Source organism: Panthera leo, chromosome B1 (genome assembly GCF_018350215.1).
Source record: "Panthera leo isolate Ple1 chromosome B1, P.leo_Ple1_pat1.1, whole genome shotgun sequence".
Taxonomy (NCBI): domain Eukaryota; kingdom Metazoa; phylum Chordata; class Mammalia; order Carnivora; family Felidae; genus Panthera; species Panthera leo.
The window spans coordinates 39,775,492-39,789,611 of record NC_056682.1 but is presented as its reverse complement, the minus strand read 5'-3'; the positions used below and the strand labels follow the sequence as shown (position 1 = coordinate 39,789,611).

The 14,120-nt window shown below is 42.5% G+C and overlaps 1 protein-coding gene across 3 annotated transcripts in view; it reads left to right on the top strand.

Moving 5' to 3' along the window:
- The window catches only part of HGSNAT (heparan-alpha-glucosaminide N-acetyltransferase), a 52,313-nt gene that overhangs the window by 31,945 nt on the left and 6,248 nt on the right, over window positions 1–14,120 (top strand). For all 3 annotated transcript variants that reach the window (XM_042934696.1, XM_042934695.1, XM_042934697.1), the window contains exons 5-13: window positions 1,121–1,190; window positions 3,358–3,427; window positions 4,112–4,221; window positions 6,354–6,430; window positions 7,419–7,449; window positions 8,832–8,992; window positions 10,140–10,255; window positions 12,519–12,640; window positions 13,023–13,149. In XM_042934696.1, the coding sequence (XP_042790630.1) occupies window positions 1,121–1,190; window positions 3,358–3,427; window positions 4,112–4,221; window positions 6,354–6,430; window positions 7,419–7,449; window positions 8,832–8,992; window positions 10,140–10,255; window positions 12,519–12,640; window positions 13,023–13,149 (884 nt within the window). The remainder of the gene's footprint in view (window positions 1–1,120; window positions 1,191–3,357; window positions 3,428–4,111; window positions 4,222–6,353; window positions 6,431–7,418; window positions 7,450–8,831; window positions 8,993–10,139; window positions 10,256–12,518; window positions 12,641–13,022; window positions 13,150–14,120) is intronic.

The window sequence follows — 14,120 nt, the reverse complement described above, 5'->3', positions numbered from 1 at the left end:
CGTTGTGATTATATAACAAAGGGTCCATTTTTAAGAAACTTTTAATTTTGAAATAATTTTAGAAACATTGCAAAAAGGAGTTCCCATTTACTTTTCTCCTAGCTTCCCCTAAACTATGTAATCATAGTACAGTTATCCCATATATACGATCGAAACAAGGATGTTAACATCGGTATAGTGCTATTAACTGATGTATAGGCTTTTCAGATTTCTCCAGTTGTCCCTTCTAAGGCTCCCCCCTTTTGGTCCAGGATGCAGTGCAGGATCCCACAGCCCATTTAGTTGTTGGGTCTCTGCAGCCTTTTTTTTCTTTCATGATCTTGACACTTTTGAAGAGGACTGGTCAGTTATTTTGTTATTTGCACTTGCTTGCAAAGTGCAACATGTTTTCTCTTAACTAGGTAGAGGGTGTGCATTTTTGGTAGATTACTACAGAAGCCTTCTCAGTGCGCCCATGTCAGGAGTTGCATGATGCTGACATGTCTTTTATGAGGTCTGTGCTTTAGAGATACATATGGAAGATGGATGGAGGAGATGACATGATATCTGGGATTTGCTTAAAAATACTACAGGCAAGGGGTGCTTCTGGGTGGCTCAGTTGGTTAAGTGTCTGGCTCTTGATTTTGGCTCAGGTCATGATCTCACGGTTCGTGGGATCAAGCCCCACATCGGGCTCTGAGCTGACAGTGCGGAGCCTGCTTGGGATTCTCTCTCCCCACCTCTTTGCCCCTCCCCCACTCATGCTGTCTCTCTCAAAATAAATAAATAAATAAAAGGCAGAGGGAGAGTAGCAGTAGATGAAGCAAGAGTGACAGTATGTTGATAATACTAGATAATACTATGCATCTAGGGATGCGTATATGTGGGCGTATTATACAAATCTCTGTTCTTTTGTAGATGTTTTATATTTTTCATAATGAAAATTAGCATTCCCCTAATGACGAGTGTTCTCAATTGTTTATAGGAATATAGGAAAGTTAGCATGAGAATATAGGCTTTTCCCTCACTTGTTTCCATTTTTGTTTGCTTTTTTTGACTTACAGATGAAATGTAGTGACGTGACAGCTTCGATGCTTATGATGACATTTTGGTGATACCGTGTTTTCTTTGATTTTTCTAGCTGTGTGTGTCGCTTTCCTTATTGGTGTGGCAATCATCATTGCAGTCTCATTTCTCAGGTTTTTACTGAGGTAAGCAGATGTTAGGGGAGGACACAGTTGGGGGGAGTAGAATATAGAAAAAGGATATCCAGGATAGTCTGACTCTTTAAATGACTGTTATTCTTTGATTAAATGAATGCTTATTGTGTCCTCCATGGCCAGTCCAGTCCTGGGTATTAGGGACCATTGTAGACTAAGCGATGGTCCCTGACTTCAGGGAAATGATAACTAGTTTGAATGGATCTTTGCCTTCAATCCTCCCAAATGGCTAAAAAAATAGAAGAAAATGCTTGAGAAGGCATTATTTCCAGAAAGAATCTCGCAGCTTGCTTTTGTAGTGAGTGGGAGAAGCCTGGGCTGATTTCAGGAGGTGGCTGCCCCATTGTGTTCTTCGTCCCCCTCTCTGGCCGCCTCTGGGCCAGCATCCCAACTCCTGCCAGCTGGGCATCCAGCACAGAGATGGAAGATGGGGGGCTGGACCTTTACACCTCAGCATGGACTCGCTTTGCCCTGGTTAGGACGGGCAGGCAGCTTGGCGAGGGGATTCCTTCTCCCCTGTCTGTCTGGTTAACAGTGAGTTGGGTGAGAGTGAATTAGTAGACTGGAAAAATAAAAAAACAAGAAAGTAAAATAGATCCAGGCCTGTGGTGCCTGGGTGGTTCAGTGGGTTTAGAGTCCAACCTTGGTTCAGGTCATGATCTTGCGGTTTGTGAGTTTGAGCCCCACGTCAGGCTCTGTGCTGACAGCTCGGAGCCTGGAGCTACTTTGGGCTCTGTGTCTCTCTCTCTCTCTCTCTCTGCCCCTTCTCTGCTCACGCTGTGTCTCTCTCTCTCTCAAAAATAAATATTAAAAATAGATCTAGGCCTGGCAGATCACCGTTCAAAGGAAAGTTCTTTCATGTTTTTAAAGAAATAAGATTGATTGGAATGCTCCGTCTGTTAGAATCTCATAAATCACAAGGTGTTATGGGTGAGCCATATCTAAACTAGAAAAAAAAAACCTAGTCCAAGTCTGCCTGCCAGCTTGGGGAAACCCAGCAGCTTTGGGAAGTCTATGGAGTCTGGCCCTCTTCCCTTTGTGCATCCCAGAAATATAAGGGTCTGGAAGGGTAAAAGGACTACTTCTTGCTCAGAAGCATATTTTTCACTTAACTGCTTTTTAGGGGCAGAGTGTAATTTTATCGGAGGGGTTTCATTTCTTTGAATTAAGCCATTGTCTTGTCAATCTTTTGATAAGATAAGATGCAGATACTGTTCCAGTTTATTACAGTGTATTCATTTGGTGCTTTCAATATGAATGGCTCTATGACATCACTTTTTAAGGTAATTGGTCTCTGATCTTGAGCTCTTGCACAGGGAAGAAATCGCACCTCACTCCACTGTGGAATTGCAATTGCATGTGATTCTGCCTCTGCAGCCTTGTAGGCAGAATGCTCTGCTGGCAAGCAAGAGTCCCTCGTCCCTTGCTTATTACTTTCCAGTGTACCCGTGGGAGTCCCAGAATGCTTAGGTTTGTCTGAACCAGAAGAATCTGAGGCAGTAGTAAGAATACAGGGTCTCTCGCCTTTCACTGGGAAGACAAGAAAATACAAGAAAATTAAGGGCGTTTTAAAAATTCTAATTTTTAAATATCTTAAGTTCTCCTTTCGGCCTTCCTTAGATGTCTCTGTTTTAATATTTTTCATGTGGTGGTGATGTTACCAATGCTGAATGAGGTAGAAAGAAGAGTATGTTGTAGGGAAAAAAGAGAAGAAATAAGAATATGTGCATTAAATATATGGTTCATGTTTATAAACTGATCTGAACAAATAAACTGGAGAAAAAAACTTATGAGACAAATTGAACCAGCTGTTTGGTGATACTAGGAATTATTGATAATATTTTAAAATGTAATCATGGAACTGTAGTTCTGTTTTTAAAAAAAGAGTCTTTTATTTATTAGAGATCCATACTAAAATGATAAAATGATACCATGTCTGGGATTCTTTAAAATAATCAATCTAAGGCAGGAAAGGGGGTGGTGGGTGGGAGTGTGGATGAAGGAAGATCGACCACATATAATGATACTGTAAAATGTTTATTTCTTTGACTTGTATAGAATATGAACTTCAAATTAATTTTCTTTGAATATGCTATCCAATCGTTTTGAAAAATTTGCCAAAGGGAATACATTAACAGACTTTTTTATTTATTTACAGTTTGGATGACTTTCATAATTGGATTTCTAAAGCAATAAATTCACGGGAAACTGATCGCCTGATCAATTCTGTGAGTTATTAGAATGCATCATGTGTGGTCTGGGTGGTTTTCTAGATTTGGAATTTATAATTCTGTGTTTAATAATACTTATTGTCTGGCTTAATTAATGTTATTTATATTGTAGAGGGCCAGGTCATGTGTTCTGTATTCTTAATAAAGAGCAAGCAGCCTTCTCTTCGGCTCTGGTGAAGGGCAGGATCCCCTTCTCTTTTCTAGTGAGTTGGAACTTTGGGCTGCATTGTATGCACGATGTGGAGACATTTTTCCCTCTGCAGGCAGCACTGTTGAGTCAATACAGTTAGGTAGAGGGTGTCAAAAATAAGAGACATCCATATGAAATCTATAAATCAGTGGCCTCCTATGATGGTTAAACATATTGTGTTAAGTTCATTATGGGCATACTCCTGTCCATTTATGGACATACTTATTTGTAGCCTTGTACCATATGCACTCATGGACCGGTTTTTTGTGGTCATTGATCAACATGGCAGCTGCAGGCTCAGCAGACGGCATAAAAACCAAATAACGTGGAAAACTAAACCTCTGGGTGGAATCTTACAAAAGCAAATTAAAGGATTGTTCAGGACGAGTTTTAGCTCTCTATTCTGTTAATTTCTTCCCTAAAAAACAGATTACTGAAATTTACTTGCCAGCATTATGAACCGGCATGTCTCTCTCCCCGTTTTTCTGAAGGAGCTGGGGTCTCCAAGCAGGGCAGACTCACTCGGTGGTGATACTCAACCAGGAGGATGGTGTCCACCTGCCTCGCCTCCACGCCTCCGCTGTGTAGACACATTCAGGGGGTATGTGGGGCTCCCTTGGGACACGGTGGGCACAGGTATTCCAGGATCACATGTTTGCACATAAACACACTTCTAACTTAAGGTGTTTTTACATATCATTTACCTTGTAGGGTAGGCAGGACTTCTTGCTGTAAAAATAAATCAGTGGTCTCTCCTTTCTCAAAAACTGTCACGATAGCAAATATAATAGTTGCAAGAGAGGAGTTGAGGGGTGCAGCCCAGAACGTTTCCACTGGTATGTAGATTCTCCTGAGTTAAGGTCATTCACCTGTGGGCAGGCAGCTGCACATGGGGCCTCTATGACCATCCGCACCCCTGTGTCCCGTGAGCAGCTTGCCAAATGGGAGGCTGTGCCGGTCTGGAAGTGAAGCACCAGCCGTTGCTGGTGTCTGTCCTGGCCCTTCCCCACTGCTAGCAGAACAGCTAGAATATCAGGCCCTTTTGGTAGCAAATCCACAGAGTCATACAACAAGTTGTTTTTCTTTTAGAGTTCAGGTAGAAGAGTGAGGGCCAGGACCCAACTCTGAAAATAAAGCGTAAAACTGTATAGCTTGAGCCATTTGCAATGACCTGGATGGAGCCAGAGAGTATGATGTTAAGTGAAATAAGCCAGTCAGAGAAACACAAATACCATATGATTTCACCCATATGTGGAATTTAAGAAGCAATACTAATGAGCAAAGGGATAAAAGAAGAGAGAGAGTGAGGCAAATGGAGAAACAGACTCTTAACTATAGAGGACAAACTGATGGTTACCTGAGGGGAGGAGGGTGGGGAATGGAAGAAATAGGTGATGGGGATCGAGGAGTGCACTTGTGATGAGCACCAGGTGTTCTATGGAAGTGTTGAATCACTGTATTGTACACCTGAAACTAATATTACACTGTATGATAACTGGAATAAAAGTAAAACCTTAAAAAGAAAAACCTATATAGCTGAAAATAAACATCTAGGTGTCAGGCCTTCCATTTCTGCCCACGGAGGGCTTTTAAACTCCAGTGATAACCTTATAATTCTGTCCCAGCCTCCCCAGATGCTGAGTGCTCCTGGGGTGTATATTTGAAGCCAGGCAATAATAAGAGTAATGAACATTGGTAACAATTTTTGAATTCTTGCCCTGTGCCAGGCACTTCCTTGTCATAATTTATTCAGTCTCTCCACCACCCTATGAGGTATAAACTTTTAATATGCCTGTTGTACTGATGAAGAGTTAGGTAATTTGCCCGAGGTCGCCTGGGGACAGCCAGGCAATAACCTCACTGACACACTAAAGTCTTCATTCTTCAGTATCCTGCAGAATTAGCATCAAATAGTCAAGTATTCAGAGTCTATTTTATCATATTCCTCTTTCTTTTTTTAATTCTCATTTTGCTGCTTTTAGAAATGAGATGTTCTCAGGTAGACTAACATTTATTAAGTGCCTAAAATATGCCAAGCACTGGTTAGGCACCAGGATATACATTATTCTCCTCAGTAGTCCCAGTGGCCCCTGTGGGTGTGTTTCCCCTCTTACAGAGAAGCACACTGAGGTAACTGATAAGAGTCTTGCCCTCGTAAGAGAGGAGGGCCCATGATTTGAGCCCTCAGCTCTAACAACTGTATGCCTTCTATTACAGTTCTTTAACCTGAGACTTCTAAGTGATTAGTGTGAAACTGAGTGATGGGAAATGTTTGCTTTGTTTTCAAGTTACACAGTTTAGCGTCAGTGTAACTTTCTTTTAAGAAATCACGTTGGAGGGGCGCCTGGGTGGCTCAGTTGGCTAAGCATCTGACTCTTGGTTTCAGCTCAGGTCATGATCTCAGGGTTCATTAGATCAAACCCCATATTAGGCTCTGTGCTTACAGTATGCAGCTGCTTGGGATTCTCTCTCTCTTCCTCTCTGCCCCTCCCCCACTCATGCTGTCTTTTGTCTCTCTAAAATTAAGAAAAAAAAAATCATGTTGGAAATGTTGGCAACAGAAGGGCTTTGTGTTAGGGCCTTAATTACAGTGATTAGAAAGAATGACTTCCTGCTCTGTAAGTGTCCTCTGTGTTGTGACTGCCCCTTGTGAGTATAAATGTGTCTCTTACAGTTGGGCCATTCCTTGTCATGTGTGCAAGCTCTGAAAGTGTGCCCTTTGCTGCTTTACAGGATAGCTCTCATCCTTATGGTCTTCGTTAATTATGGAGGAGGAAAATATTGGTACTTCAAACACTCAAGTTGGAATGGTAAGATATTTCCTTAGGGTAGCATTGCTTGTGTAGAACCCCTCAAAGAAGCGTGGGTAAGAGAACCTCTCGGCATCCCCTCAGGAGCTCAGAGATGATGCCCCACCAGCCTCCTTTGAGTGCTGAGCACCTGCCCCCATAGGATGATCTTTGGATGATTCCATTAACTCTTTGTGTTTTGTTCTTGCTTTTGTGTGCTGTGGCCTTGCAGTGGTTCACTGTGGTAACATGTAGACGTCTGAGCTCTGCTGCAGGACCATGGGCCTCTGCAGAAGCTGTTAAGAATTTAGTTGTAAACGATTTTTGTCATATTGTAGATATGTCTTTTTTTAAAAAATATTCTTAAAAAAATTTGTTTTAATGTTTATTTATTTTTGAGAGAGAGAGAGAGAGAGAGCACAAGCAGGGGAGGGGCAGAGGGAGAGGAAGACATAGAATCCAAAGCAGGTTCCAGGCTCTGAGCTGTCAGCACAGAGCCTGATGTGGGGCTCGAACTCATGAACTATGAGATCATTACCTGAGCCGAAGTTGGACACTTAACCGACTGAGCCACCCAAGCGCCCAGATATGCTTTTTATTCCAGCCACATGGGAGTTCTGTCTTCTACGACTCATGGTCCTCCTCAGGGGTGCCATTGAACTCAGGTTGGTCCTGAGTGGTGGTTAGTAATGGCTATGAATCTGGCTCAGTAGTTGGTTTAAGAATGGATTTTGAGTAACACTGCTCGAAGATAACAGACTTGTCTACACACTGCTACTTTGGCTCTCCCATGCCCAGTTATGTTCTTAGGAAATGTCTCAGGCCTAGTGACCGGTTGCAGAGTCTCCAGGGAGTATCTGTGCATGTTACTTCCCAGTGTTTTCCTGTGAACTCTTTGCGTGAGTTTACTTTCCATATATATCAGTATATAATGGTGCCAATCTAGATTTAGGATGTATTTACATTCTAGAGTCCTTTTCCTTACTCTTGTTCTTGTGTTATTCTCCAGGACTGACGGTGGCCGACCTCGTATTCCCATGGTGAGTTGCAGTCTCCCACCAGCTCTTCCATAGGTCATCTAGGTTTTTGTTTTTTCAGCGGATGCTGGAGCCTTTCTCTGAGACCAGCCTTGAGTTCTGGGCCACAGGCCTATGTTACTCACAGGTGTCTGCCCTCATGAGGTCCTTCTGTAAATTGTGTTACTGGATAGTTCCTATACTTGGCACAGGGCTTGCATAAGGCCTGCTTATAAAAGATGAGTGATTTCAGAGGGAACATTTTGTTACTGTAGATATGGTATTCGAGATCCTGGAATCTTGTAGGAAATCATAAATTCTGAATATGTAGTTAAATCCCATTCATCCTGAAAATAAATATAAAAATCAGTTCCTGAAAGAAATGTAGTGTATTGGCATCAGGAAATTCTGATAAGGTATGTAACAGGGTAATGATAGTAATAAATTAAAATGTAAAATAATCCTGGAGTGAGTGACCCACTCCATCACTGATCATCTGTGGTTTGTTCACCTTGTTAAGGGACCTTGACTTCCTGTACAATGTGGAATTTGTGTCTTTGCTCGTGACTCTTGGAGCAACTTTGTTCCATCTTTAGGAGGTAGTACTGGCTGTTGGTTTAGGTCTTTGATCCCTTGGGTTCCATCACTAATATGCATTCAGGGTTTTTTGCAGGAGAGCTAAGGTTCTTTTTTGAGATGGGTTTGGGGAGGAGGAAGTTTTATATGTCTGAAGACTAGGTAATTACTTATGTATATTCTTTACAAGGTTCCCTATAGGAAATGGGTTTCTGTTCCTGTTACTAGACACTTTTATCCAATTAGGTGACCCCAAGAAAGGAAGCTGGGGGAACCAAAGAGCAAACTCTCATCTTCTGTTAACCCCACACCCAGTAATTAGAAAGACTGCTATTCTGGCTTTTTTTTTTTTTTTAAAGGATTAGTATAGTAAAAAGGAAGGAAAAGAGGTGGGTGGCTCAGACAAAATTAGAAAAAAATAAAACTTCCTTTTTTTTTTTTCCAGGCAAAAGAGTGAATTTAGAAATTATTGAAATGCATTGTTTCTCAAGGACTTTGAGGGTGTGCTAGTGAATGTCAGGTTCTGCAGATTGTAGCATCTTCTTCATCATTGTTGTCTTTGACAACTAAAAGGAAGTCTTGTCCTTGGAAACTGCACTCAGCCCTGAAGAATTTTCCTTCTAGGATAGGACTTGAAGGTGCACAAACCTTATAGGCCAACAGGGTTACCTTCTGATTCCTCCTCCAATGTTACTTCAATAATTAGCCACTTTAGAAAATCAGGTGTTGCTTCTTGTATGTAGTAGATTATGAAATAGTGATGACATATAGATAAAAAAGTAAAACCACCCTAGAAATGGCCACCTTTTAATAGCTGTCTTTTTTTTTAGGTTTGTATTTATTATGGGATCTTCGATTTTTCTGTCAATGACTTCCATATTGCAGCGAGGATGTTCAAAACTCAAATTGATGGGGAAAATTGGATGGAGGAGTTTCTTGTTAATCTGTATAGGAATGTTCATTGTGAACCCCAATTACTGCCTTGGTCCATGTAAGTATTTTTTCCCCTGTTTTTGTATATATTTGGGTTGAAATAGGAAAACTATGTATGAGAATTAAAAAGAAATATAATTCCTTCATCTCAGGTTCCTGCAAAAAGAACAGTTATTAGAAAAGTGTAAACATGCTTGTATAACATCGGGTATTATTATTATTATCTTGGGACTTCAGACCTGGGAGGAGCTTCCAAGACTACTCAAATCCTTCTGCTGTCCAAAGGAAGACTCTGAGTCCCAGAGAGATTAAAGTGCTTTCTGTGGATCTTCCAAGTGCAGGGACAGAGTAGAGCCAAATCAGGTCACCTGGTTCTCAGACCCTGCCCTCCTGCCTCTTTGGATTCATCAGCTTTCATAATAAGGCTGTTGTGTGGTAGTTCAACAATCCACCTTGGTTATCACCTGTATGCCTGCTGGGTTGCTGGGAAGGAATATCTTTGTTGTTGTTTAGTAGTGTGAGCGACACAGGAAGCTTGAGGGAAGGACACACACCCTGTGCCTGGGACCAGCGTCAGAGTCAGGGAAATTGGTGGTTGCTGTACTCAAGGGGCTTACAGTGTCATTAGTAAAACAGGACACAGTTACCTGGACAAGAGTCATGTGGTCCCTTCAGCTCAGAAGCACATTAGGAGGAGGTAGAGGTCACTTCCATTTGGGGTCGTAAGGAAAGGTGTCACATAATAGTTGATTCAGTGGATCTTCAAAAAGTGAACCACTGCTCCCAGGAGGATACATTGTAGGGCTCATCACATGGTCACACTCTTCCAGTGAGTAGTCACATAGCCTGTAGGACAGGGAGAATCTATTTGTGGCCTGTGCTGGCTCTGCAAGTTGATGGTGGATGTGACAGCTGGTTGAACCCATGCCTGGTGTGACAAAGGGCCAGGGGAGGAACCCCAGGGCCCAGGTAGTCCTTGCTTTGTCCCACACCCAAGGAAGGCACGTATTCTTGTCCCCATGTCCCAGCTGGCCACTTCCAGCTGTGAGGTTGAGCTGAATCCCATATGTATTACTGTCTCCAAGAGCTTCAAAGTGTACTTAAGTACAATAGAGGTATGCTTTCCCCCTTAGAAAAAAATAATGTTGTCTTGGGCAGGAAGAGGAATTCTGGCTAACACTTTACTTAACTTGTGCCTTCTATAGTGTCTTGGGATAAGGTGCGAATCCCTGGTGTGCTCCAGCGGCTGGGGGTGACCTACTTTGTGGTTGCCGTGTTAGAGCTCATCTTTGCCAAACCTGTGCCTGAAAGCTGTGCCTCGGTGAGAAAACCTACTTTTAAACATGGTGGGGCTGGGGGTGCAGAAATCACTGTATGATTTTCAGAACCTTCTTTAGTGCTGAGCACAGTACTGTATGTCAGTAGACTCAGAGTCAGTAGACTCTGTTAGTCAAATGCATTATTTTTTTCCTTCAATTAGTTATTTTTATTTAGTCTTTACATCAATCGTTTTTCTTTATTATGGGGAAAAAACACATAACATGAGATCTCCCCTCCTAATAAATTTTTAAGTGTCCAGTGATCAGATGCATTTTGATGGCATTAAATAATATCACCATCATCCAGTTTGCTAGTTTAGTCTTTTGGGGCATTACTGCCAATTTTTTAATTCCTTGCAGTATAAGATATATAGAAACTCATGAAACATTTCAGTGTCTATATACATGCTGTGAAGATTCAACTTGGAGGAAAAATGCCAAGGTAGGGTGGAGGAGAATGACAGTATTGTCTTGGGCTAGTTAGTATTTATTTGTAGGAAGTATGTGAGAGTTTCATTTCTTTCATGATTGCTTTCTTTCTTTTTTTTTTTTAATGTTTATTTTTGAGAGAGAGGCAGAAGACAGAGTGCGAGTGGAGGAAGGGCAGACAGAGGGAGACCTAGAATCCAAAGCAGGCTCCAGCTCTGAGCTGTCAGCACAGAGCTTGATGTGGGGCTTGAACCTCGAACCGCAAGATCATGACCTGAGCTGAAGTTGGACGCTTAACCAACTGAGCCACCCAGGCGCCCCTTGTGATTGCTTTCTGTCTTAATATAAATTGCTCAGTGAGTTTACCCAGGTGGAGCTCTTTTTTTCCCTGGTAGAGGTAAAAATTTAGGAAGAAGTGTTAAAGTTCTTCCACTTGGGATCCTACTTAATTTATAAAGTTGTGTTTGCTTTCTAGCTCCTTTCTGTATATGTAACTAGCATATTCATCACTGAACCCCACACTCACTTGGCCTTCCCTGCCATGATTGTTCAGTTATATGTCCTTGGAGGGGATTGGATCATTGTTCCTTCACCTGTTCTGCCCACTCTGTTGTTGTATGTGTCCCCTCTGCTATGGCTTTTCTTGAGGTGAAGCGAGAGTAGACATGAACATGGGCTTGGTTAGCCATGTGTGGGACCTAAGGTCTGTGGAGGCTCCTCCACAGCCACCATGATAGAGTAAGGGGTGGGGTGTGACCCCAAGAATAGGTGGGCCAGGGGCGCCTGGGTGGCTCCATTGGTTGGGCATCCAACTCTTGGTTTTGGCTCCGGTCATGATCTCATGGGTTTCGTGGGTTTGAGCCCCACGTGGGATTCGTGGGATTCTCTCTCCCTCTTTCTCTATCTCTCTGTTCCTCCCCCACTCATGCTGTCTGTCTCTCAAAAATAAATAAACTTAAAAAAAAAAAAAGGATAGGTGGGCTCATACTTCTTTCAACCAGGAAACCAGGACAGCTTCAAAAGTTTAAATTTCATTTTCCTTTTTAAAAACGTATTTTTAATTGCTTTTTTAATGACACCTTTACTGAGATATGTTTCACATACTGTAAAAGTCACAAGTTTGAAATGTGCAATTCAGTGACATGTAGTATATTCACAGAGTTGTGCAGTCATCCCCACTATCCAGTTCTAGAACATTTTCGTTATCTCACAAGAAACCCTGTACTCACTACCAGCCACTTGCCGTTTCTCCACAACTCCCCCAGCCCTAGGCAACTCCTCATCTATTTTCTGTTTCCGTAGATTTACCTGTTATGGACATTTCATATAAGTGGAATTTTATAATATGTGCCTTTTTTTGTTTGGTGGCTTTCACTTAGCATATTTTTCAAGGTTTATCCATGTTGTGCCATGTTTTAGTTCTTCATTCGTTTTTACTGCTGAATAATACTCCATTTTATGAATGTCCCACCTTTTGGATACATTCATCAATTGATGGGCATATGACTTATTCCCATTCTTTGCCTAGTATGAATAAAGATTCCATGTGTATTTGTGTACAAGTTTTTGTGTGAACATCTGTTCTCAATTCTCTTGGGTATAGGAGTGGAATTACCCAGTGCTGTCTTTTTAACTAATGTTTTATTATGGTATTTCATGGAGAGGGGCAGCTAGACCATATGATACATATGAAATAAACGTGCATCTAGTTTTGTATTACTACCATCAAGGCCAGAGAGGAATCACACAGAATTTCCCCAATACATATATGCATCTTTTTTTTTCCTATTGTACTTGCATGTAGTTCATATATGTGTTTTTATGCCCCTCACTCAGGAGAGAAGCTGCTTTTCCCTTCGAGACATCATCTTCAGCTGGCCCCAGTGGCTCTTCATTCTGATGCTGGAAAGCATTTGGCTGGGCTTGACATTCTTCTTGCCTGTTCCTGGATGTCCTACGTAAGTGAGCCCATGTACGTAATCCCTTTTTGCATGTCATTTTCTGCCAGGTCAGAGCTTCTGGGGTGATAGCTTGCAAATTTCCCAAGAGGAATTCTCTTTCACTCTTTTGTTCTTTGAGGCATAGTGCATATTGGGAGAGGAGTTGGGTGGATGTCCAGAGGAATGTGTCCGTGAGGCTTTTTCAGAGTCAGTTTGAACGCAGGCTGGCCTCCCACCTTAGCACGCAGGGAGCAGTCAAGTCAAAAAAGCATTGCTGTAGGGTAACATGGCTCCGAGGGGTTGCATTGTGTGAAGCCACTTGTTGGGCTGCAACAATTGCCAGTATATACCCTGAGCCCCTCTGAAGTCTTGTCAGTGAAGTACATGTTCTCTTTCCCAGTGGTTATCTTGGACCTGGTGGCATTGGAGATTTGGGGAAGTATCCAAATTGTACTGGAGGAGCTGCTGGCTACATTGACCGCTTGCTTCTGGGCGATGACCACATTTACCAGCATCCTTCTTCGGCCGTGAGTGAGCCTAGCTTGCACTTAGAACTAGACATTTGGGGGGTCTGAAGTGAGGGAAAACGGAAGGGGCTGGCCAACTGGAAACTGTCCGTTTAGCAGACTGTGATGGGAACTAATTTTTAGGTGAACAGTTTGCTGATTTAGGAAATTTAATGTTCATTAAATGTGTGTATTCATTAATTTGGATTTGAATGTGTGAATGCACTGTGTCAAGCATGCAGCAGCGTGCTTTTTCCTGTAGCTCGGTTGGGCTTCCTGGCAGCCGAGTCTGAGTCTGAGATTCGTATACAGGGAACCTATCAGGCCATACTTTTGGGATTGACACCTGCTAGGGATCAAAGGGATCAGGAACTCGAAGAAGGGGCAGTTGGACTGCCTCATAGTCATACCGCCTTAGTTAATCTCCTGGGGGGGCTGTGCTGGTGCTTTACAGTTGTTCTGGAGTGAGAGATCGGGCCCTTGTTAACCCTGGTTGGATACAGACTGCCCCCAGCAAGGGAGTGTGGCTCCTGGAGAGGCAGCTCTCTTCAGTCAGGGACAGATCCAGAAAAGGGACTTGGCTGAGAGCTTTCCGGCCATTAATATTTCTACCAGCTCAGGAAACAAATGCTTTAGTCCTGAGAGAGGTGGGGCAGGGGGATGTCTATGTGATGCACTGTGGCATCCACTACACTGTATATTTCCAAATTTCTTCAATTTCCATAATAATATTTGTTTTATAATAAAATAATGCATATACACACACACATATTTAAATGTTTATTTTGAGAAAGAGAGAGAGAGAGAGAGAGAACATGAGCAGGGGAGGGGCAGAGAGAGGGAGAGAGAGAATCCCAAGCAGGTTCCGCACTGTCAGCACAGAGCCTGACACGGGGCTCGAACTCACAAACCATGGGATCACGACCTGAGCCAAAATCAAGAGTCAGATGCTTAACTGAATGAGCCACCCAGGTGCCCTAGTACAGGTATGT